This window comes from Aulostomus chinensis, chromosome 16 (assembly GCF_037954235.1).
Source record: "Aulostomus chinensis isolate RoL2024-O1b breed Wild chromosome 16, RoL_Achi_v1.0, whole genome shotgun sequence".
Lineage (NCBI taxonomy): Eukaryota > Metazoa > Chordata > Actinopteri > Syngnathiformes > Aulostomidae > Aulostomus > Aulostomus chinensis.
This window is the reverse complement of record NC_141335.1, coordinates 25,763,929-25,779,376: the sequence shown is the minus strand read 5'-3', so window position 1 is coordinate 25,779,376 and position 15,448 is coordinate 25,763,929. Positions and strand designations below refer to the sequence as shown.

Below are 15,448 nucleotides of genomic sequence, written 5' to 3'. Positions count from 1 at the left end.
CAGCAGCTGTCAGCACACTGGTGTGTGTGTGTGTGTGTGTGTGTGTGTGTGTGTGTGCCTGGAGGAAGACGTCACCCTGCTCAAGCCTGAGTGTTCTGTCTCTTGGAGAAACGTATTCTTGGATCATTTAATCACATTACTGATGAGAGTTGGTTTTAGCATCAATTACCTCCCCCTCCTGGTGTGTGTGTGTGTGTGTGTGTGTGTGTGTGTGTGTGTGTGTGTGTGTGTGTGTGTGTGCGCGAGCGCTCTCAGAAGCTGAGAGTGATTCTGGAGTATAACAACTTCTTGTTTTTGATTACATAACAAAAAGTTTCGGGTTGAGTTGAGGCTGCGGTGAAAGGAGCAACGTTACTGGTCACATCGAGCTCATCGAGCCAGAAAAGGGGCGTCCCGCAGCAAACCACCGTTCATAAACGGCGGCTGTCAGACGTATCGAGCCGCACGAGGTGCTGTGGGGTTTCGTGGACTCCTACTGGTTACAGTGGTGCACATGCTGGGCTGTTCTTGTTGATGGATGTTGAACTGTGTTGTGAAGAAATAGACCAGTACAAGAAAGGTCAAATACTCTTCCTGGGTGAAGTACTGCCTCAGGTACTGCACGTGTCAGAAGTTTCAGCTAAGCTTTGTGTTGTTAGTATGTTGTTTATTTTATTTGATCATGTACTAACACATTGACAACAGTAACACAACCGATGTGAGTACTTGATGTTTTCACGGAGTTAAAATGGTTCCAGCTGATCTGTTAGACCAGTGACTCTTTAGCCTCACTTAGCTGACACTAACTAGCAGAGCTGGTGGAAGGAGGGGGTGTGTGTGTGTGTGTGTGTGTGTGTGTGTGTGTGTGTGTGTGTGTCACTCAGTTTTGATTTGTGTCTGAATAAACGAATTGTGTGTTATTTCATTCACCTAAGAACCGAGCGTCACACGTGGCTCCACCCTCCTGTTCCAGTCCTGAGGCTCCAGTGAATCACAAGATCCAGCAAACAGGCAGGAGATCAAACCAGGGCCAGGTGACCCTGCAGCTTCAGCATGAAACGAATCCCACACACACACACACACACACACACACACACACACACACACACTGAAGTAGTCTTTACACTTTAAGACAAACAGAATATTTAAAAGGCAATAGAAAGAGAAACCTCAACGTCACATTTTGTATTTTTCCTCATAATCGATGTAATAATCTGATCAATATAATTGATCACCTCAGTCAATCACAGCGGGACGGGAGAAGGAATTTCTTGGACGAGAGTTCAGAGCTCCTCTCAACCATAAATAACCACAAATGTTTGCGTCCGTATCGTCTGGCATCCTTCACAGCTCCGTCCTCCTGGTTTCTGACTGCCCGTGGAGTTCGTTAACCTCTGAGGAGCCGAGCTGATGCGTTTCCTGCTGCGACTCCTCAGGCTTTTGTCTGGGCTCCAATCACATGAAGCGAGCAGAAATGTACTTCTACTGCCACCGAGGGTCGAGCTTGGCGTTCCTTTCGCCTCATTTACATGCGGCGAGAAACTTGAAGTGCTTAAGCTTGACAAACACTTGCTAAGAACATTAATGGAACCCACTAAAGCGTTGCCTTCAGTGGGAATTGAGGCGTCTAACCACTCATTTTTGCATCAAACATTCTTTGAGATCACTAAAATTCCGCCTTAATGCTCACTGATATTCAGAGAAGGGCAGCACAACGAGAATATCAGCCATCAAAAGATGGAGGCAGGGCAGCTTTTAGGGTGCCAGCAGACAAACGCCCCCCGTCAACAACAGCAAAGCCTCCTTCTGCTCCTTTGTGTCACGGTGGCGGTCCTGGAGAGGCCAGAGAGGAAGACCAAAACACCCCTACAACAGAAATGGTTCCCTTGGTTTCATGCCTTTGTGCGATCAGACAGAACTTCTTCCAACAGATAAATCAAAGCGTGGGAACACAATCTTCTCATCTTGTGGTCACAAATGACACGAGTTCATATAAGTCGCTCTATAAACTTGATTCCGTTCTTTCTCTGTTTGGCTGCTCCAGGGTCCAATCAAATCAAATTAATCAAATCAATTGATTGATCTCCAATCTCCAAATCAGACTAGATTGAACCACTGGTTTAATCTAGTCTGATTTCTTTTCCCTGAAATGATCTGCAGGTTGAGTCACATCTGATGTGATGTGCGATCAATTCACCGCCATGTTCTCTTTCTAGGCGAAAATACAGGCAACTATGAACCTCAGCTGAGCGCCTCCCAGGAACGGTTCAGAACCGTGGTCTCCTTGTACATCTCAGCATCCTAATTATTCCTATTGATTGGTCAGGCTTTTCTTCACGGCGCTCTGCAGTGCAGTCGCAGCCACTTCATCACGCTTCACACGCAAGATGGTACCTGACTGACCTCTGAGGCCACGCAGTTCTCCTGCGTAACCACGTGCCGTAAACCGTGCAACAATTTCTGACACAATCACACACTCAGGGTTGTGGGGCAGGTCCATCCGGACGCTAATGATGCGAACAAGACTTGAGCTGTTAGCTTCAGCTGCAGCTGCACATTAATACCAACAGACCAATGGAGTGATAGGCACGACCGTGTTGTCCACCTGGGCCAGCACTCGTGTTTCCACTTGGTTCGGGCTGTTGGGTCACAATGTTGGTGGGCACCGAAGCGACCAGGAGGTGGTGCTATGGAGCACTGGCCATCCGTGTTTGTCCAGTTGAGACAGAGACAACGAGGCTGCTTACGGTTGGTCCTCTCTCTCGCTCTCCCCAGTGCAGCCATCCAGTCCTCCCCAGATGTCAGTGAAAGCTCAGCAGAATGGAAGGTCATTGTCAAGCGGAGTGTCAGTCGGTAGGAGCAGTGCTTCAGGTGTACAGGTCTATCTCTACCTGACAGTGTAACAGAGGAGGAGGAGGAGGAGGAGGAGGGTATGTTTGGCTGCATTGCATCAAATAATCATGTGGCTGTTGTGGTGGAATTTTGTGAGTGCACCAGTGACCAGAGAGGGAGAGGAGGCTTGCACAGAAGCAAACAACGGGAGAACGTCAGTTCTGTAGTGGGACTCCAGGTCCTGTGGGAGCAGCTTCGCTGAAGGGGGAGGACTCAGGCGGAAGGGCAGCAAATAACTGCAACAGCAGATTTCTCTTATAAAAAAAACCCCAAAAACCTTTCAAGCATGTATGTGACTCGTCTCCAGTGTTTGGTTGAATTGAAGCAATAAAAGTAATTGGCTTAGTTTAGGAAAACTGCTTGTTCAGTTTCTAACGGGAACCCTTCGAGGTGCAATTCTCCCCTGTGCTTTCTGTCCTGATGGAGGGAACGATAACATGTCAGCAGGAGCTGGAACACTCCTCCTGGTCGGCTCCCACCTGCTTCTAAACACACAATTGTTACTCTCAGCACGCCGCCGCCACGCCGGGATTTAACAGCTACGATACTGGAAGTGGCACGAAGAGAGAACCTCTATAGTGGATGACCTCTGCTACACTAATAAAACGTGCCGGGTGACAACGGTTGACGGGATTCTTGGTCTGAACGCAGCCTGACAGTCTCTCTGTTCTCAGTTGAAGCCTGAAGACGTTTTACAAATGTTCACGTGCCGGTGTCTCATGCTTCGGTCTACAGGTTCCGTTTCCTCTGAAACGTCACCAGACGTGGAAGTTTGTAACGAACAGTCGCACATCAATCATGATCATTGTTTTCACCAACAATTTACCAGCATCATGACGAGAAAATACACTGAAACTGGAACTTCTGAGTTCAGAAAAGTGATGCCAACCTCCCCAAACATCTAACTGAGCGCAGACAACCAGGCCGTGACACGTTTCTCCACTGCAGGTCCAGCAGATCCGTCCATACGCGCACTGAGAGTTTTGCCTTGAGGAATTATTTTCAGAGAACTGAAGAAAAAAAGACACTCAGGGATTAAATCCACCATTGCTGGTTTTCAAGTTTAATCCTGTCAGTTTTTTCATGTCTGTGTGTTTTAAATCCAGTAACATGTTTTTAAAGAAGATGTAAGACAAGTCCTTAGTTTCGCTTGAACACGTTGTGGTAGAAAAAAACATTTTGGAAACCTGAATTTAATTGTATTGCAACCCCAACAAGTCAAAAACCTCATGTGATCAGAAACAGTACATGCACGATGCTACAGATGCAGCCTGAAGGTGTTTCCTACCGTTCCACCTTGACACGCTGCAAACTCTACGTCAGTAAAACCTGCAACCACGGCAACAGACTACGCAGCCGTTATCTGAACCGTTGAATACGTCCACATTTCTTCTATTCATATGCAGAATATGTCTGAGATAAATGTTATTTTGAGAGAAACACACCTGCGGCAGTTGAACCTCTCGCTTCAGTTTGACCTCAGGCTCGTTTGAGTGTGTTGTCTGAAGGTTGGCTGGAGGAAGTTCAACTAAATTGATTCTTCTTTCAGCAGATCGAAGATCAGTGCATCAGTATGTAATGTAATGGCAGTGGCAGTGGCCAAAATGTAAACAGTGACAAGTAATATAATTTTTCAAAGTAAACACACAGCAGCTCTACAAATATAAAATTTGTCCAATGTGCATCAGCAATCAGTGACCGGCGCCGACTCCTATTTGTTCTTGTGGATGAGATTTCCAACCCTCTGAATGAATTTCTCAAATTTATTGTCATGTTGGGCCCTCACACCTCGGGTCAGGCTGTGTTCCGTCGGCGTGAGGCTTTTATTTTGTGATTGTGTGTTTCCAAAGCTGTGTGCAGAGAGGAGGGTGTGTTTCTTGTCCAACGAGCAGAAAGGCTCAAACCTGCTGTACAGGCGATGCTCGGTGCCGCGGTCTTTGCTCCATCGCCCCATGGCGAGGCTGGGCCTCGCGTTTTGGTGAGCAGCCACCGGCTCCCTCTGCGTCACTGATTTCAGGGAGGTGATCTGTGGCTGGTGTTGGTGGTCATCAGTTCTGAAGCGAGGTTTTGAGTATTTGAGGTCATCGGCCATGTGGCTGGATCTCACGGAGCCACTGGGGGTTGGGTGGAGGTTTCCTCCTCCCTCTGAAAGCGTGTCCTCGTCCTCGGCCGTTAGGGTGTCCGTGCTCACCGCTGGGATTACCATTGATGACTCGTTTTTCTTTCCCGGTATGTTCAGAAAGGATTTGATTTTCTTTGTACTCTTCTTTAGAAAATCCTGGGAGCCAATTCTGTTGGACTTAGTAGTCAAATCCTGTCTGTCCATATCCAGGGCCGCTGCAGACACGGCTCTGGTGGGGGGCTCCTGCCATATGGGGGTCGAGCTGCTCTTTGTGTCTGTGACGCTCTTGACATCGTAATGAGACACGGATCTATGATCCTCCTTCAGATTTGACCCGTACCCGCCGCCCTGCGCACTGATCCCTGCTGTGCCTCGATTTACTTGCATCCGTGCAAAGGCTCCATACATGTGGCCAGCAGGTTCGCGCGTATATTCTGAGTTCGATCTGGGATCTGCCACGCTGTGCCGTTTCTGCCAACTGTCGGCCAGAATGTCAGGGTTTGTGACGGTCTGCGCGCCTTTAGGTCTGCCCAGGCTGGAGTACACAGACTGGTACGAGGGTCTCCCCTGACCGTAGCTTGTGTTATTCCGCAAGTCATTCAGCCCCTGCAAACTTGGTCTCTTAAACTTACATTCTTCATTATTCATCCTATTCTCAGCTGATGCTGCTGGATTCCACTGCATCGACGAGTAGTGCAAAGGAGCGTTTGGTGCAACGGAGGGTTTAACGCCAGCGGATGTCATGTTCATGTGCATGTTTGGCTCTGCTTGTTCTGGTATAGTGGACCTGAAAACAAAGGAAGACCTCATTCTTCCCTGCATGAAGCTGCTGGATTTGTCTTGTTGCTCAAACTGGTCTAAATAGTCGCACGAGTCTCCGGATGGGACGTCTGTGTTTTTGAGGTATGACTCGATCCTCCAGGAGCGCATGAAGGACTTGGAGGTGTTCTCCAGCGTTGGAATGTTGGGCTGCATGGACAGTAGTGCTTTGTCCCCAACATTATAAGGCTGACCCATGTTTTGACCCCGAAAGGTCTGTGGCCTATAGTTGTCCATGGGGTGGTGGTTTACTCCGTGGCCCATATCTCTAGACAAATTCCACTGGCTTGCTTTGGGTCTGATGTTCTGCGGAACGTAAGTATCTTGCTTCTCCCCAGCATAGCTGTGCCTTTTCAAAACGTTAATTGTCTGTGCCGGCTGGAATTGGGGCATTTTGTTCTGAACATCCATCTCATTCTCAAATAGAGGTCCAAAGTTATTAGATCCGTTCTCAAAGAGCCTGTCTTCAAGGTCTCTGAAGCCTTGCTTTCTCTCACAAGTCTTCCGATACACGGTGTCCAGCGTGTGCCTCAGCTGGTCCTTCCGGTCAAGTTTTTGGACAGAATGAGATCCACATTTTAGTAAACTCTGATGTCCGTGGAGCCCGTTGGGTTGGAACAAGGCGTCTGGTTGGCCCAGTGCATCTGGCACAGCCGACCGGGCATAAAGGGTCCGAAACTCCTCGTCATAGGATTTCACCAGGTGGCCTGTGATGACCTGCACCATGCTCAGATTGACCTTCTCAAATGACCAAGTGAAACTGTTAGCAAGAAAAAAAAGAACAGAAAAGACACTTAAGTTTGATGCAACACACTTCAGATGTCCTCAGTCTGACCGGCGTGTAGTTCTTGTTGGTGCCCCGAAATAACCCTACTGTGTGTTTGTATTCTTCACATTGAACTGAACGGCCTTTTCCAGAACCAGAAATTGGTTCACAATTGACTGAAATGATGGCAATTTTATCAGAGGTGTTTCTTATAAATGCCTTCAGAGTCTCAGCGATTGTGACAACTCTTGCGCTGCAGTTCTATTCACCTGTAAGAGCCGTATATGGCTGTGTGGCAGTCGACTAAGAGAAACCTCTGCTCCATCGCACCATGAAACGTAGCCCCTGATCGACAGATGTAATCCAGGCCTTTCACTGAGCGCACCCTCATGTTCTGTGGAAAGAAAATACCAAACTGGTTGGATCAGATTGTCAACCACTGCAGGGTACAGAGAGGCACGGGCCCTCCACAACCTGGTACCTCCTTAGATCTGATATTTAACTGTGAAAATATTCAATAAAAATTCCCAGTAAAGACTAACTTGATTAAATCTGTTTGTCATCTGGTGTGCGAGTCACAAGGCAGAGGAGAAGGGATGAGAAACCTCCATCGATATCATCGCCGCGCCTACATGAGGTGTCTGACTGGGAATCAAACTCGGCTATTTCCAGGTTGAAGCCCGAAGGTGCCTTGCCTCTCTATACAAAAGTCCATCAACTCAGGAGTAAATACTAGGAGGAGTAAGTAGTCGTTTATATTTTATGTTGTGAAGCTGCTTTGAGTTGAAAAACTGTGAACATGGCGAAACAAGAAGGTAAAAAGTTAGAAGAGATAAATGAAGTTACAGCAACTGGTAAATTTGTCGCTGCTGAATGTTCTGAAAGTATCAACAGAAAGAGAGTATCGTTCAGGAACTGCTTTCTCAGTTAAGGTATCGCTACTGTATTACATTTTGATAAGAAAAATACTTTCCGATAAATAACTGTGACGGGAGTTTCATTTTCACATGATATAAGAGTGTGCTCGCTCTATGTTTTGGACAAAATATCAGAGAACAGTTCCACGGAACGGCGAGACCGTTGGCAGTAGGAGGAAAACGTGACGACGTGTGTCCCTGCAGGAGCCGGCTGAAGCTCCTTCAATGGAGTAATCAGGTCGGCCATCACCTCATCAACACCAGCGCGGAAGCAGAAGCAGTGTGAAGACAAACATTCCTCCGGTGACTTCGTCCCTAAGTGGTTATTGTTGGCATATAATGTGCACTTAATGGGTGTGTGTTAATACACTTTTGCACGGCTCAGTGGAAGCAACCATACACCCAGTAAACTGGAGAAACAAGACACTAAGACATTACTGAAGGTGAGTCTGTATTACACAGCAATACACAATTTGTGCATCTCAATGTAGGATTGTTTGTTTTAATTTGTCTTCAGAAATACAACAGCTTGTTTTTAGGTCTAAATGGTTTAAAAGTAAAGTTGTGGGAGGTGCAGGAGAGGACCTGTCTGAGAGGAGACTGAGGTCATCTACAGAAATCTACTGCAACTGCTTGGCTTCGCTTAGCAAAAAGAATTGGAACAAAGGGAGGAAGCTAGCAAACAGTAATAGAATCTGCATAAATACAAACAAAAAAGGATGCATTTTTAGGTGAAAGTGTAGAATATATTTGAATTTAACGTTGTGGCCACACCACAGTGCTGATTTGAACATAACACTGACTGAACGTTGTTATGTTGTATACAGACAACGAGCGTCCGCTACCAGGATTTCTTTCAGCCCCAATGGGCAAGTGTTGAAATCAGATTTCATGGTTAGGATCCTGAAAAAAAAGAGTTTACAAGCTGAATGAGTTGGACTGCTCTCTTACCCTGAGTTGTTGAATTTTTACGTCTTGATTTTCAGCCATGGTGAGAAAATCTTTCAAGTGGGAATCGTCCAGGAGCACGTAGACTGGAACCCCTCGTACGGAGGCGCTCACCGTTTCTTTGAATATGTCTACATCGGTGAACATGTCCATCACTATCGCAATGACCTGCGAGGACAAAGACAATGAATCGGTCGGATGTGCAGAGGACCAGAGTGCAGAGAAGCCGACAGTCCCCCCCCAGGCAGACGCTCGGCCTTTGTATTTGTTCCCAAGATTAATACATTTATTGAGTCTCCTTCGATGTCGGTCAGTCCTGAAGCGTCTTAAAGATTTGTGCCTTACGACCGTCCTTAATTTGACAGCAGGCTCATGAATGTGGCAGCTGGCTTGTTTCACGATAACAAGCTGAGAAAACATTGCAGGTCGTGAAGAAACAGGGAGACCATTTGTGTTCCAGTAAGGAGCTCTTAAGGAGCCCACGTCAGAGACAACGTGACTAACTTCATTCGCCTTTTCATCTCCTGAGAAGAAATAGTCTTGTGTGTGTTTCCCACACTTTCTTCATGATGGAAAGCTGCAAAACCTGATTTAGTCCTTAACAACAGCAGCAGACACTCCCTGCCACTGCACACCAACAAAACTGTGAAGGTAGTACTGCCCTGAGGGGGAGAAGTACTTGTAACACACTTTACTTCACACCTTTCTCTGAGCCAACTTGCTGCAAAGCAGGGATGGATTTGTTAGGACACCATGAACCCTACCCCACTTGGTCTGCCTGCCCCCCATCCTTTACCTGTCTCGCATCCTGAATGTTTTTACGGATCACCTCTTTGATGGTGGGGTTGTTCAGTCTCGGTGGGTGAAAGAGTAGGTCGATATTTGTCTGTAGTCTTTCGTGCACGACCTCTGGCCACCCTAAGTCCAGATCTGGCGTAACAACGTCTGAGTGGACGGGCCAGTACGTCCCCGAGGACGACTGCGTGTCCGCCGGGCCATTGAAATCCTCAACGTGAATCTGAGGCGGAAGCTCCTTTGCATTTGCGATGATGAAGTCGAGCTCCTCCTCGGACAGGAAGCTCCCGATGCGTTCTCCTTTGAGGAACTCCTGGTAACCGTCTCTGCCGCCGCTCACCAGGTGGTCGATCGCCAGGCGATATGATTCCTTGTAGTGCGGCTGGATGTAATCCTCCGATTTAAATTCTCCCCTCAAGGACGACAGCAGGGAAAACTGTGGCGACTCCATCACCTCAGTCGGACCTGTGGTGGAGATGAAGAAGTCCGTGTCAGGGCGTGAACAGATCAGAGGACAGCGCCGACGTGGGCCGAACGACAAGGACGTCGATAATTAGAGGTCACATGCCTCCGCCAAGGTGAGACGTTGTCATCCCAGTTCAGCCTCGTGTTTTCAAAGGTTTAACAGAAATGGAATGCGTTTGTCCTTGAAGAAAAAGACTGGCCTGTGACGGTTTGTATGGTTTTAATTTTCAGTCTCCAGAAGCTTCAACGCCAAGTGTGTGGGAAGTTTTCTGAGGTCTGGATTCATCAAGAAGCTGTGCAGGGGAAAAAACACACACCTTCATGAATATGAGACATCTAACAGGCAATAAAAAACATAAAAATGACAATAGCCAGCATTGTTGTGCCTTCCAGCCTCTAAGCTTTTACCCGTACACCACATTTATTGCTGTATTGTTTTCCCGGCGTCCTCTGAACAGACCTGCTGTCACTCTGATTTGAGGCCACTGATAACAACTCAACCTGTGCTCTCGCTGATTGATGGTGAGTGACGGTCCAGACTCTCGTCAATTAGCAGTTTGCTGATCAGGTATTTGCTGTTGTTTGGCAGGTCAACAGGACCATCGAGGGTTTGTTAGCGTGAGAGCTACATGCCCGCTATCAGTCACACGTGATGCTTTGTATTAAAATAAACCTGTCATCTCCATGGGTTTAAGACGTGATTCACTCTCAACAAGCCACATCACGCAACCTGCTGTCAGGCGCCGAGCCCGTCACAGGCTGACGAGCAGCGAATGCCCAGGGGGGAAATTCTCCAGCTGCAGCAGGAAACTCACGGTTCATAAAAGCTTTTTGGAAGAAAAAAGCTTTCTAGAGACTTCTGATATGCGAGTGCTGAATACCAGCGTCCATTCAGGAGGCGCTGGGAAGAACGAAGGTGGCTTCGCACCATCATTCACGCATCAAGAAGGAATCTCTTAAATCGCCGATCGTATCTGAGGCCAGAGACGAAATGTAGCTGTAAATCATTTCATCCGGAGACGAATGAGGGACGCGTCCGGTGCAGTGGCACGATTGACCCCATCCGTTTTAAATGAATTGATTAATTTTAAATAACAATCCTCACTATTTACACCAAGTCAGCATTATACATTTCTGTACTAAAACAAGATGTCTCCTCCTCCACTGAGAAAGCGTTTCTCTGTCGGACGTACAGATGTGTCCCGCCCGGCGATTGGTTCCGTACAGCCGTGATGTCACTCATGCTTGATAAACTTCACACTTCCTGCTCACAAGTGTGAAGTTTATCATCATTTTGCACAATAAGGCTCAAACACTTTGGCGAGACAAGAATGTGAGCGGGTGACCCCGTCTGTTCTGGACACCCACAGACGTTTCCTGTCTGAAGGCTGAAGTCCCAGTGACGTCATGATGCCAGCGGCTCACAGTCTACTTCCATTGCTTATCTTGAACCTGACTGACGCTCGAATGCAAGGACATGAAAGCAACACAGCAGCGGTTGTTGCTGTCTCGTCCTAAACCACACATTTTATCGCAGACCCTCAAATTCATTGACTCTAGCTGAGGTGGTGAAGCACCGCCAGCGAGTCCCAGCACCATGAGCTCATGTTCAAGAAGAGCAACTTACATTAGCGTGAGAACTTTGGTGTGAAAATCCTCTTGACTGCTCCCAGAGTCTGCAGCTGAGGTGCTGGTGTACTGTGTTCAGCGTCTGAGGAGTCCTCTGTCTCCCAGCTGGAGGGAACAAAGGCGAGGAGGTGTCTCAACACGATAAGCACTCTGCGCCATGGAGGGTGTGGGCTCCAGTTTTGACATGCAAATGGTCCGTCTGGTTCGAAACTTGCTCACAGGCAGCCATAAACCTGTTTGAGTCATGTAGCCACTCCCCTCTTCTCTTGAGGGACAAAGTTTGCACTGACAAAAATCAAGATAATGACAAGGCAGGCAGAGCCGAGGACCTCTGAAGCCTCCTGTTCTCACACAGGAACGCAGGAGGTTCTGTCAGGACAGAAGAATCCAGGTGACCTCTGACATCACGCAGAATGAGCACACAAACCCAAACAAGGCTTTAGAAACCTGCTCACCTCCAGGGAGGTGGAAGTTGAGCTGCAGAGCTGTTGTACTTCTAGTATTCTGGGGGTGTAGAGTGTATTTGTACTTGTGTTTGATTGGAAGTTGAACTCAGTGTTCATCACGCTTCCTTGAGAGTAATTAGTTAGCATGGGTTAAGATAGGAAACGGGGCTCTTTGACGTCGGCTTCTGTTGTATAACCTTTGACAAAGATGATCTTTAAAACAAAAACATTTGTGTTTGAGGGGAAGGGCTCCCTCACTGCTAACGCTTGCTGGGTTTCCTATGAGGAACAGGGTAGGAGGCTAACGCTAGCCTAGCGTACGTGCCGCTGAGGTTAGCGTAGCCACGAGGGCGACCTGTAACTGCTCGTGTCCTCGCCGGCGTGTCGTTCACTTGCTGGTGTGTTAAACTCTGTTGAGAAACTCTTGTGCAAAATGTGCTTTTTCTCAAGGGAAAACTGCTGGAGCCACTAAACAAGTACATTCTTACACAACCAGGAGTACTTCGACCTTAATCACTGGCATATTTTTACACACATACGGTGGTATTTCGTAGCACTCATCTGTGTCCATCTTCCCAGGAAGGTCAAATCAGCCATTTTACAAAGCATGTTGTGTTTTGAAGCTCTCCTGCTACGAGCTTCAGTCAACAGTAGACCACAAACGCGGCGTTGTTAGAAGTCAAGGCTCAGGGCACTACTCCAGGTTTGCAGTACACAGATATTATGTTGGTTTTTTTACTTACTTGTATGGAATCTGTATGTAGGCCACCTTTACACGCTTCCTGTTTCCTGTGCGTGTCCATGTTTTCCCAGGCAAATGTAATGGAATACATTTAGATGGAAAGTAGGAGAAATAGCAATTAGAATACAGTTGGAGTTACTGCCCACGAGGCGCCTCCATACACGTGTGTGTGTGTGTGTGTGTGTGTGTGTGTGTGTGTGTCAGACACTCCCCTCCATCACTGCAGGAATGTTTTCAGCTTCTGGTGGTGAAACTTTAGAGCTGGATCTCATCCAGTTTCTGTGAATCTCCACAATCAGCCCCAAAGCAGTTCTCAGGTCATCCCACGTTTACATGGGAACTATCCAGAGCAGAGGCACCAAATAACATTCTCTCTCTCTCTCTCACACACACACACACACACTGACCTCACCACTAAGTGCCTGTGTACAAATACACAGGTGGTTTGACACGGACTCTGAGTGTTGCAGCTCCAGATTGCAGCAGAGACATGACTCGCCGGCGTGTTAGCCAACTTACCACGCGGTCACGCAGCTGCACTGATGTTCATTTGTGGAGGAGGCGCATCTCATATTCTCTCCCTTTGTTCACGGCTCCGATTTAGTCTCTGAACTCCCGAGGGAAATATCTGACTCTAGTTCTAAATGTTGCGGCTGGTTGCTGATGGAGTTTCCTCCACACTGAGCAGGAAGTGAACGCTGGAGTTTTAGCGCTTTCCAACTCTGAGCCGATCCCAGGCTGCACTGAGGAAGTTTGACGAGAGCCTGCTGGTATTACTCATGAATATTTGGTGCATTTTTAGGATAAAGAAGTATAAATCAGGGCCGCTATCCTCCGCCAAACACTGATGTTTGTGATTGAGCGCCTCAGTGAACGGCTGAGAACATCAGAGGACGCTGATCGGATGAGAGACGTCGACGTGCTCACCAACCTGTCGAACTCTAACGTGTTAAATATGAGGGTTATCAGTTCACCGCCATGAGAGCCAATCTGTCCCCCGTCTTGTAATCATTAATTAAATCTCTCATAGCCGGTAAATGTCTTCCTCTCCTCTCCATTCTACTTTGTACAACAGAGATAAAGTCAGGAAATTAAATTTGCTGATTGTATGGAAGCACTCAGAGTAAATAAGCTTTCTCATCTAAATGAAAAATTATTTTAGGTAATTAGGTAAAATTGTGTTAATATAATTATGATTGTAGATAAGAGGATGTGATGTTGTAGCTTTAACAAGCCTGAACGACCTCTGGTGGTTCCAGTGCGTCCTGGCCGAGGCGACCATGATGTGTCCGTCGGTGTGTTGGTAAAATGACCCGAGCAGCACGCCGTCACAATCAGCTCCTCGGCTGTTCCACTGATCTCCGAGAGGACGCCAAACACCACAGGGACGGAGCGGTCTCAGACGCATCGGCCGTCATTTCATGGTTTTCTGCAGAGAAACAGAATCCTGATTAAACTGCAAGGCCTCCTGGCAGACTGACTCTACTAGAAGATGCGGGGCGGCAAATTAGCTTAAGTCATTTCCTGTGGTAGTTTGTAGGGTGTGGAGGGGGCCTCACAAAACCACCACCACCAAACTGTGCTTGACGATTACTGACACAAACGTCACACTGTACCGTTACATGATCCAAGTGTTGGTGCAGACGGATTATTAACGATTGTCACCTGGGCCACAGGTGCGTAAGGAAAGGCTGGTGCCCTTTGTTCAAGTGGGTGCAAACCAGATGGGGGTCTGGGGGTCCTCAGCCAGGAAACTCTGTGTCTGGTAACGCGATTTCTTGTATTCTGGTGCATTTCTGAGATGGCCAGCTGCAGAAGGGCAACCCCTAAATTTGTTCAGACTCATAGAACTTTGCTTTTTGACTTGCTGAGGTAGGGAATCGATCCATCTCTTCCAAACGAATCTTGAGCTTGCGGTGTCTGGCGTGAGTCATGACTCAAACGATGGCAGGAACATTGATCATGAAATCAGAATTTTCTTGAACTGAATTGTTCATTCATTCATTGAGTTATGTTGTCACTTCTGTAAGATATTTAATACCTACCTTTTGTAGTTTGCTCATGGCTCGGCCGGCCCTGGAGTCACCCAGCACGACCCTGCCTAGTGAAGGTCTCAGGCAAGTCAGGTTTATTTCTACAGCGCCAAATCACAACAAAAGTTCTCTCATGACACTTTACAGGTAGAGCAGGTCCAGCACCTCCCTCCTTCAATGAACCTCCACCCAACAATTCTCCATCAGCAGCACATCCTGCAACAGTGGCGATGAAAACCTTCCTTTTAACAGGCAGGAACGTGGAGCAGATCCAGGATCAGTGGGGACGGCCTTCTGCTTTGACCGGTTGGGGGGAAAGAGAGCAGGAGAGCAGGGCAGAGACAAAGACAGTGAATGGAGGAAGATAGAGAGACAGAAGGAACGAGAGGGACAGAGATAAAGAGAGAGAGAAAGGAGAAGAGACTGATGGACAGAGACAAAGACAGAGAATGGAGGAAGACAGAGAGACAGAAGGAAAGAGAGGGACAGAGATAAGAGAGAAAGGAGGAGAGACTGATGGACAGAGACAAAGACAGTGAATGGAGGAAGACAGAGAGACAGAAGGAAAGAGAGGGACAGAGATAAAAAGAGAGAGAAAGGAGGAGAGACTGATGGACAGAGACAAAGACAGTGAATGGAGGAAGACAGAGACAGAAGGAAAGAGAGGGACAGAGATAAAAAGGGAGAGAAAGGAGGAGAGACTGATGGACAGAGACAAAGACAGTGAATGGAGGAAGACAGAGAGACAGAAGGAAAGAGAGGGACAGAGATAAAGAGAGAGAGAAAGGAGGAGAGACTGATGGACAGAGAAAGGAGGAGAGACTGATGGACAAAGACAGAGAATGGAGGAAGACAGAGAGACAGAAGGAAAGAGAGGGACAGAGATAAAGAGAGA

The 15,448-nt window shown here is 47.5% G+C and overlaps 1 protein-coding gene and 1 long non-coding RNA gene across 8 annotated transcripts; one reads left to right on the top strand and one right to left on the bottom strand.

Moving 5' to 3' along the window:
* Nucleotides 1-3,893: 3,893 nt before the first annotated feature.
* On the bottom strand, nt 3,894-14,778 carry sack1b (scaffolding CK1 anchoring protein B). Of its 6 annotated transcripts, XM_086180996.1 has the most exons (8): nt 14,566-14,777; nt 13,765-13,949; nt 11,331-11,437; nt 9,807-9,996; nt 9,240-9,703; nt 8,447-8,611; nt 6,848-6,972; nt 3,894-6,572 (listed from the first exon to the last, which is right to left on the bottom strand). In XM_086180996.1, exons 4-8 carry the CDS (start codon nt 9,829-9,831, stop codon nt 4,583-4,585), a joined length of 2,769 nt encoding a protein of 922 aa, XP_086037122.1. In that variant the 5' UTR covers nt 9,832-9,996; nt 11,331-11,437; nt 13,765-13,949; nt 14,566-14,777; the 3' UTR covers nt 3,894-4,582. The 6 variants fall into 6 exon arrangements, with proteins under 6 accessions (XP_086037122.1, XP_086037124.1, XP_086037123.1 ...); XM_086180998.1 differs by lacking the exon at nt 9,807-9,996; XM_086180997.1 differs by lacking the exons at nt 13,765-13,949; nt 14,566-14,777 and adding an exon at nt 13,040-13,056.
* On the top strand, nt 6,363-10,062 carry LOC147247991 (uncharacterized). Of its 2 annotated transcripts, XR_015109549.1 has the most exons (4): nt 6,363-7,319; nt 7,631-7,938; nt 9,658-9,816; nt 9,935-10,062. It is a non-coding gene; the product is annotated as an uncharacterized LOC147247991 (long non-coding RNA). The 2 variants fall into 2 exon arrangements; XR_015109548.1 differs by having other exon boundaries at nt 6,363-7,938.
* Nucleotides 14,779-15,448: the final 670 nt, after the last annotated feature.

What these genes read in the sequence shown, in the direction of transcription:
- sack1b (XM_086180996.1), bottom strand. Translation starts at nt 9,831, where the DNA reads ATGACAACGTCTCACCTTGGCGGAG. An exon ending in TAAAAATTCAACAACTCAGG is followed by an intron (nt 6,973 to 8,446) that starts GTAAGAGAGCAG and finishes TTCTTTCCACAG; the next exon opens with AACATGAGGGTGCGCTCAGT. An exon ending in GCCATATACGGCTCTTACAG is followed by an intron (nt 6,573 to 6,847) that starts GTGAATAGAACT and finishes TCTTGCTAACAG; the next exon opens with TTTCACTTGGTCATTTGAGA.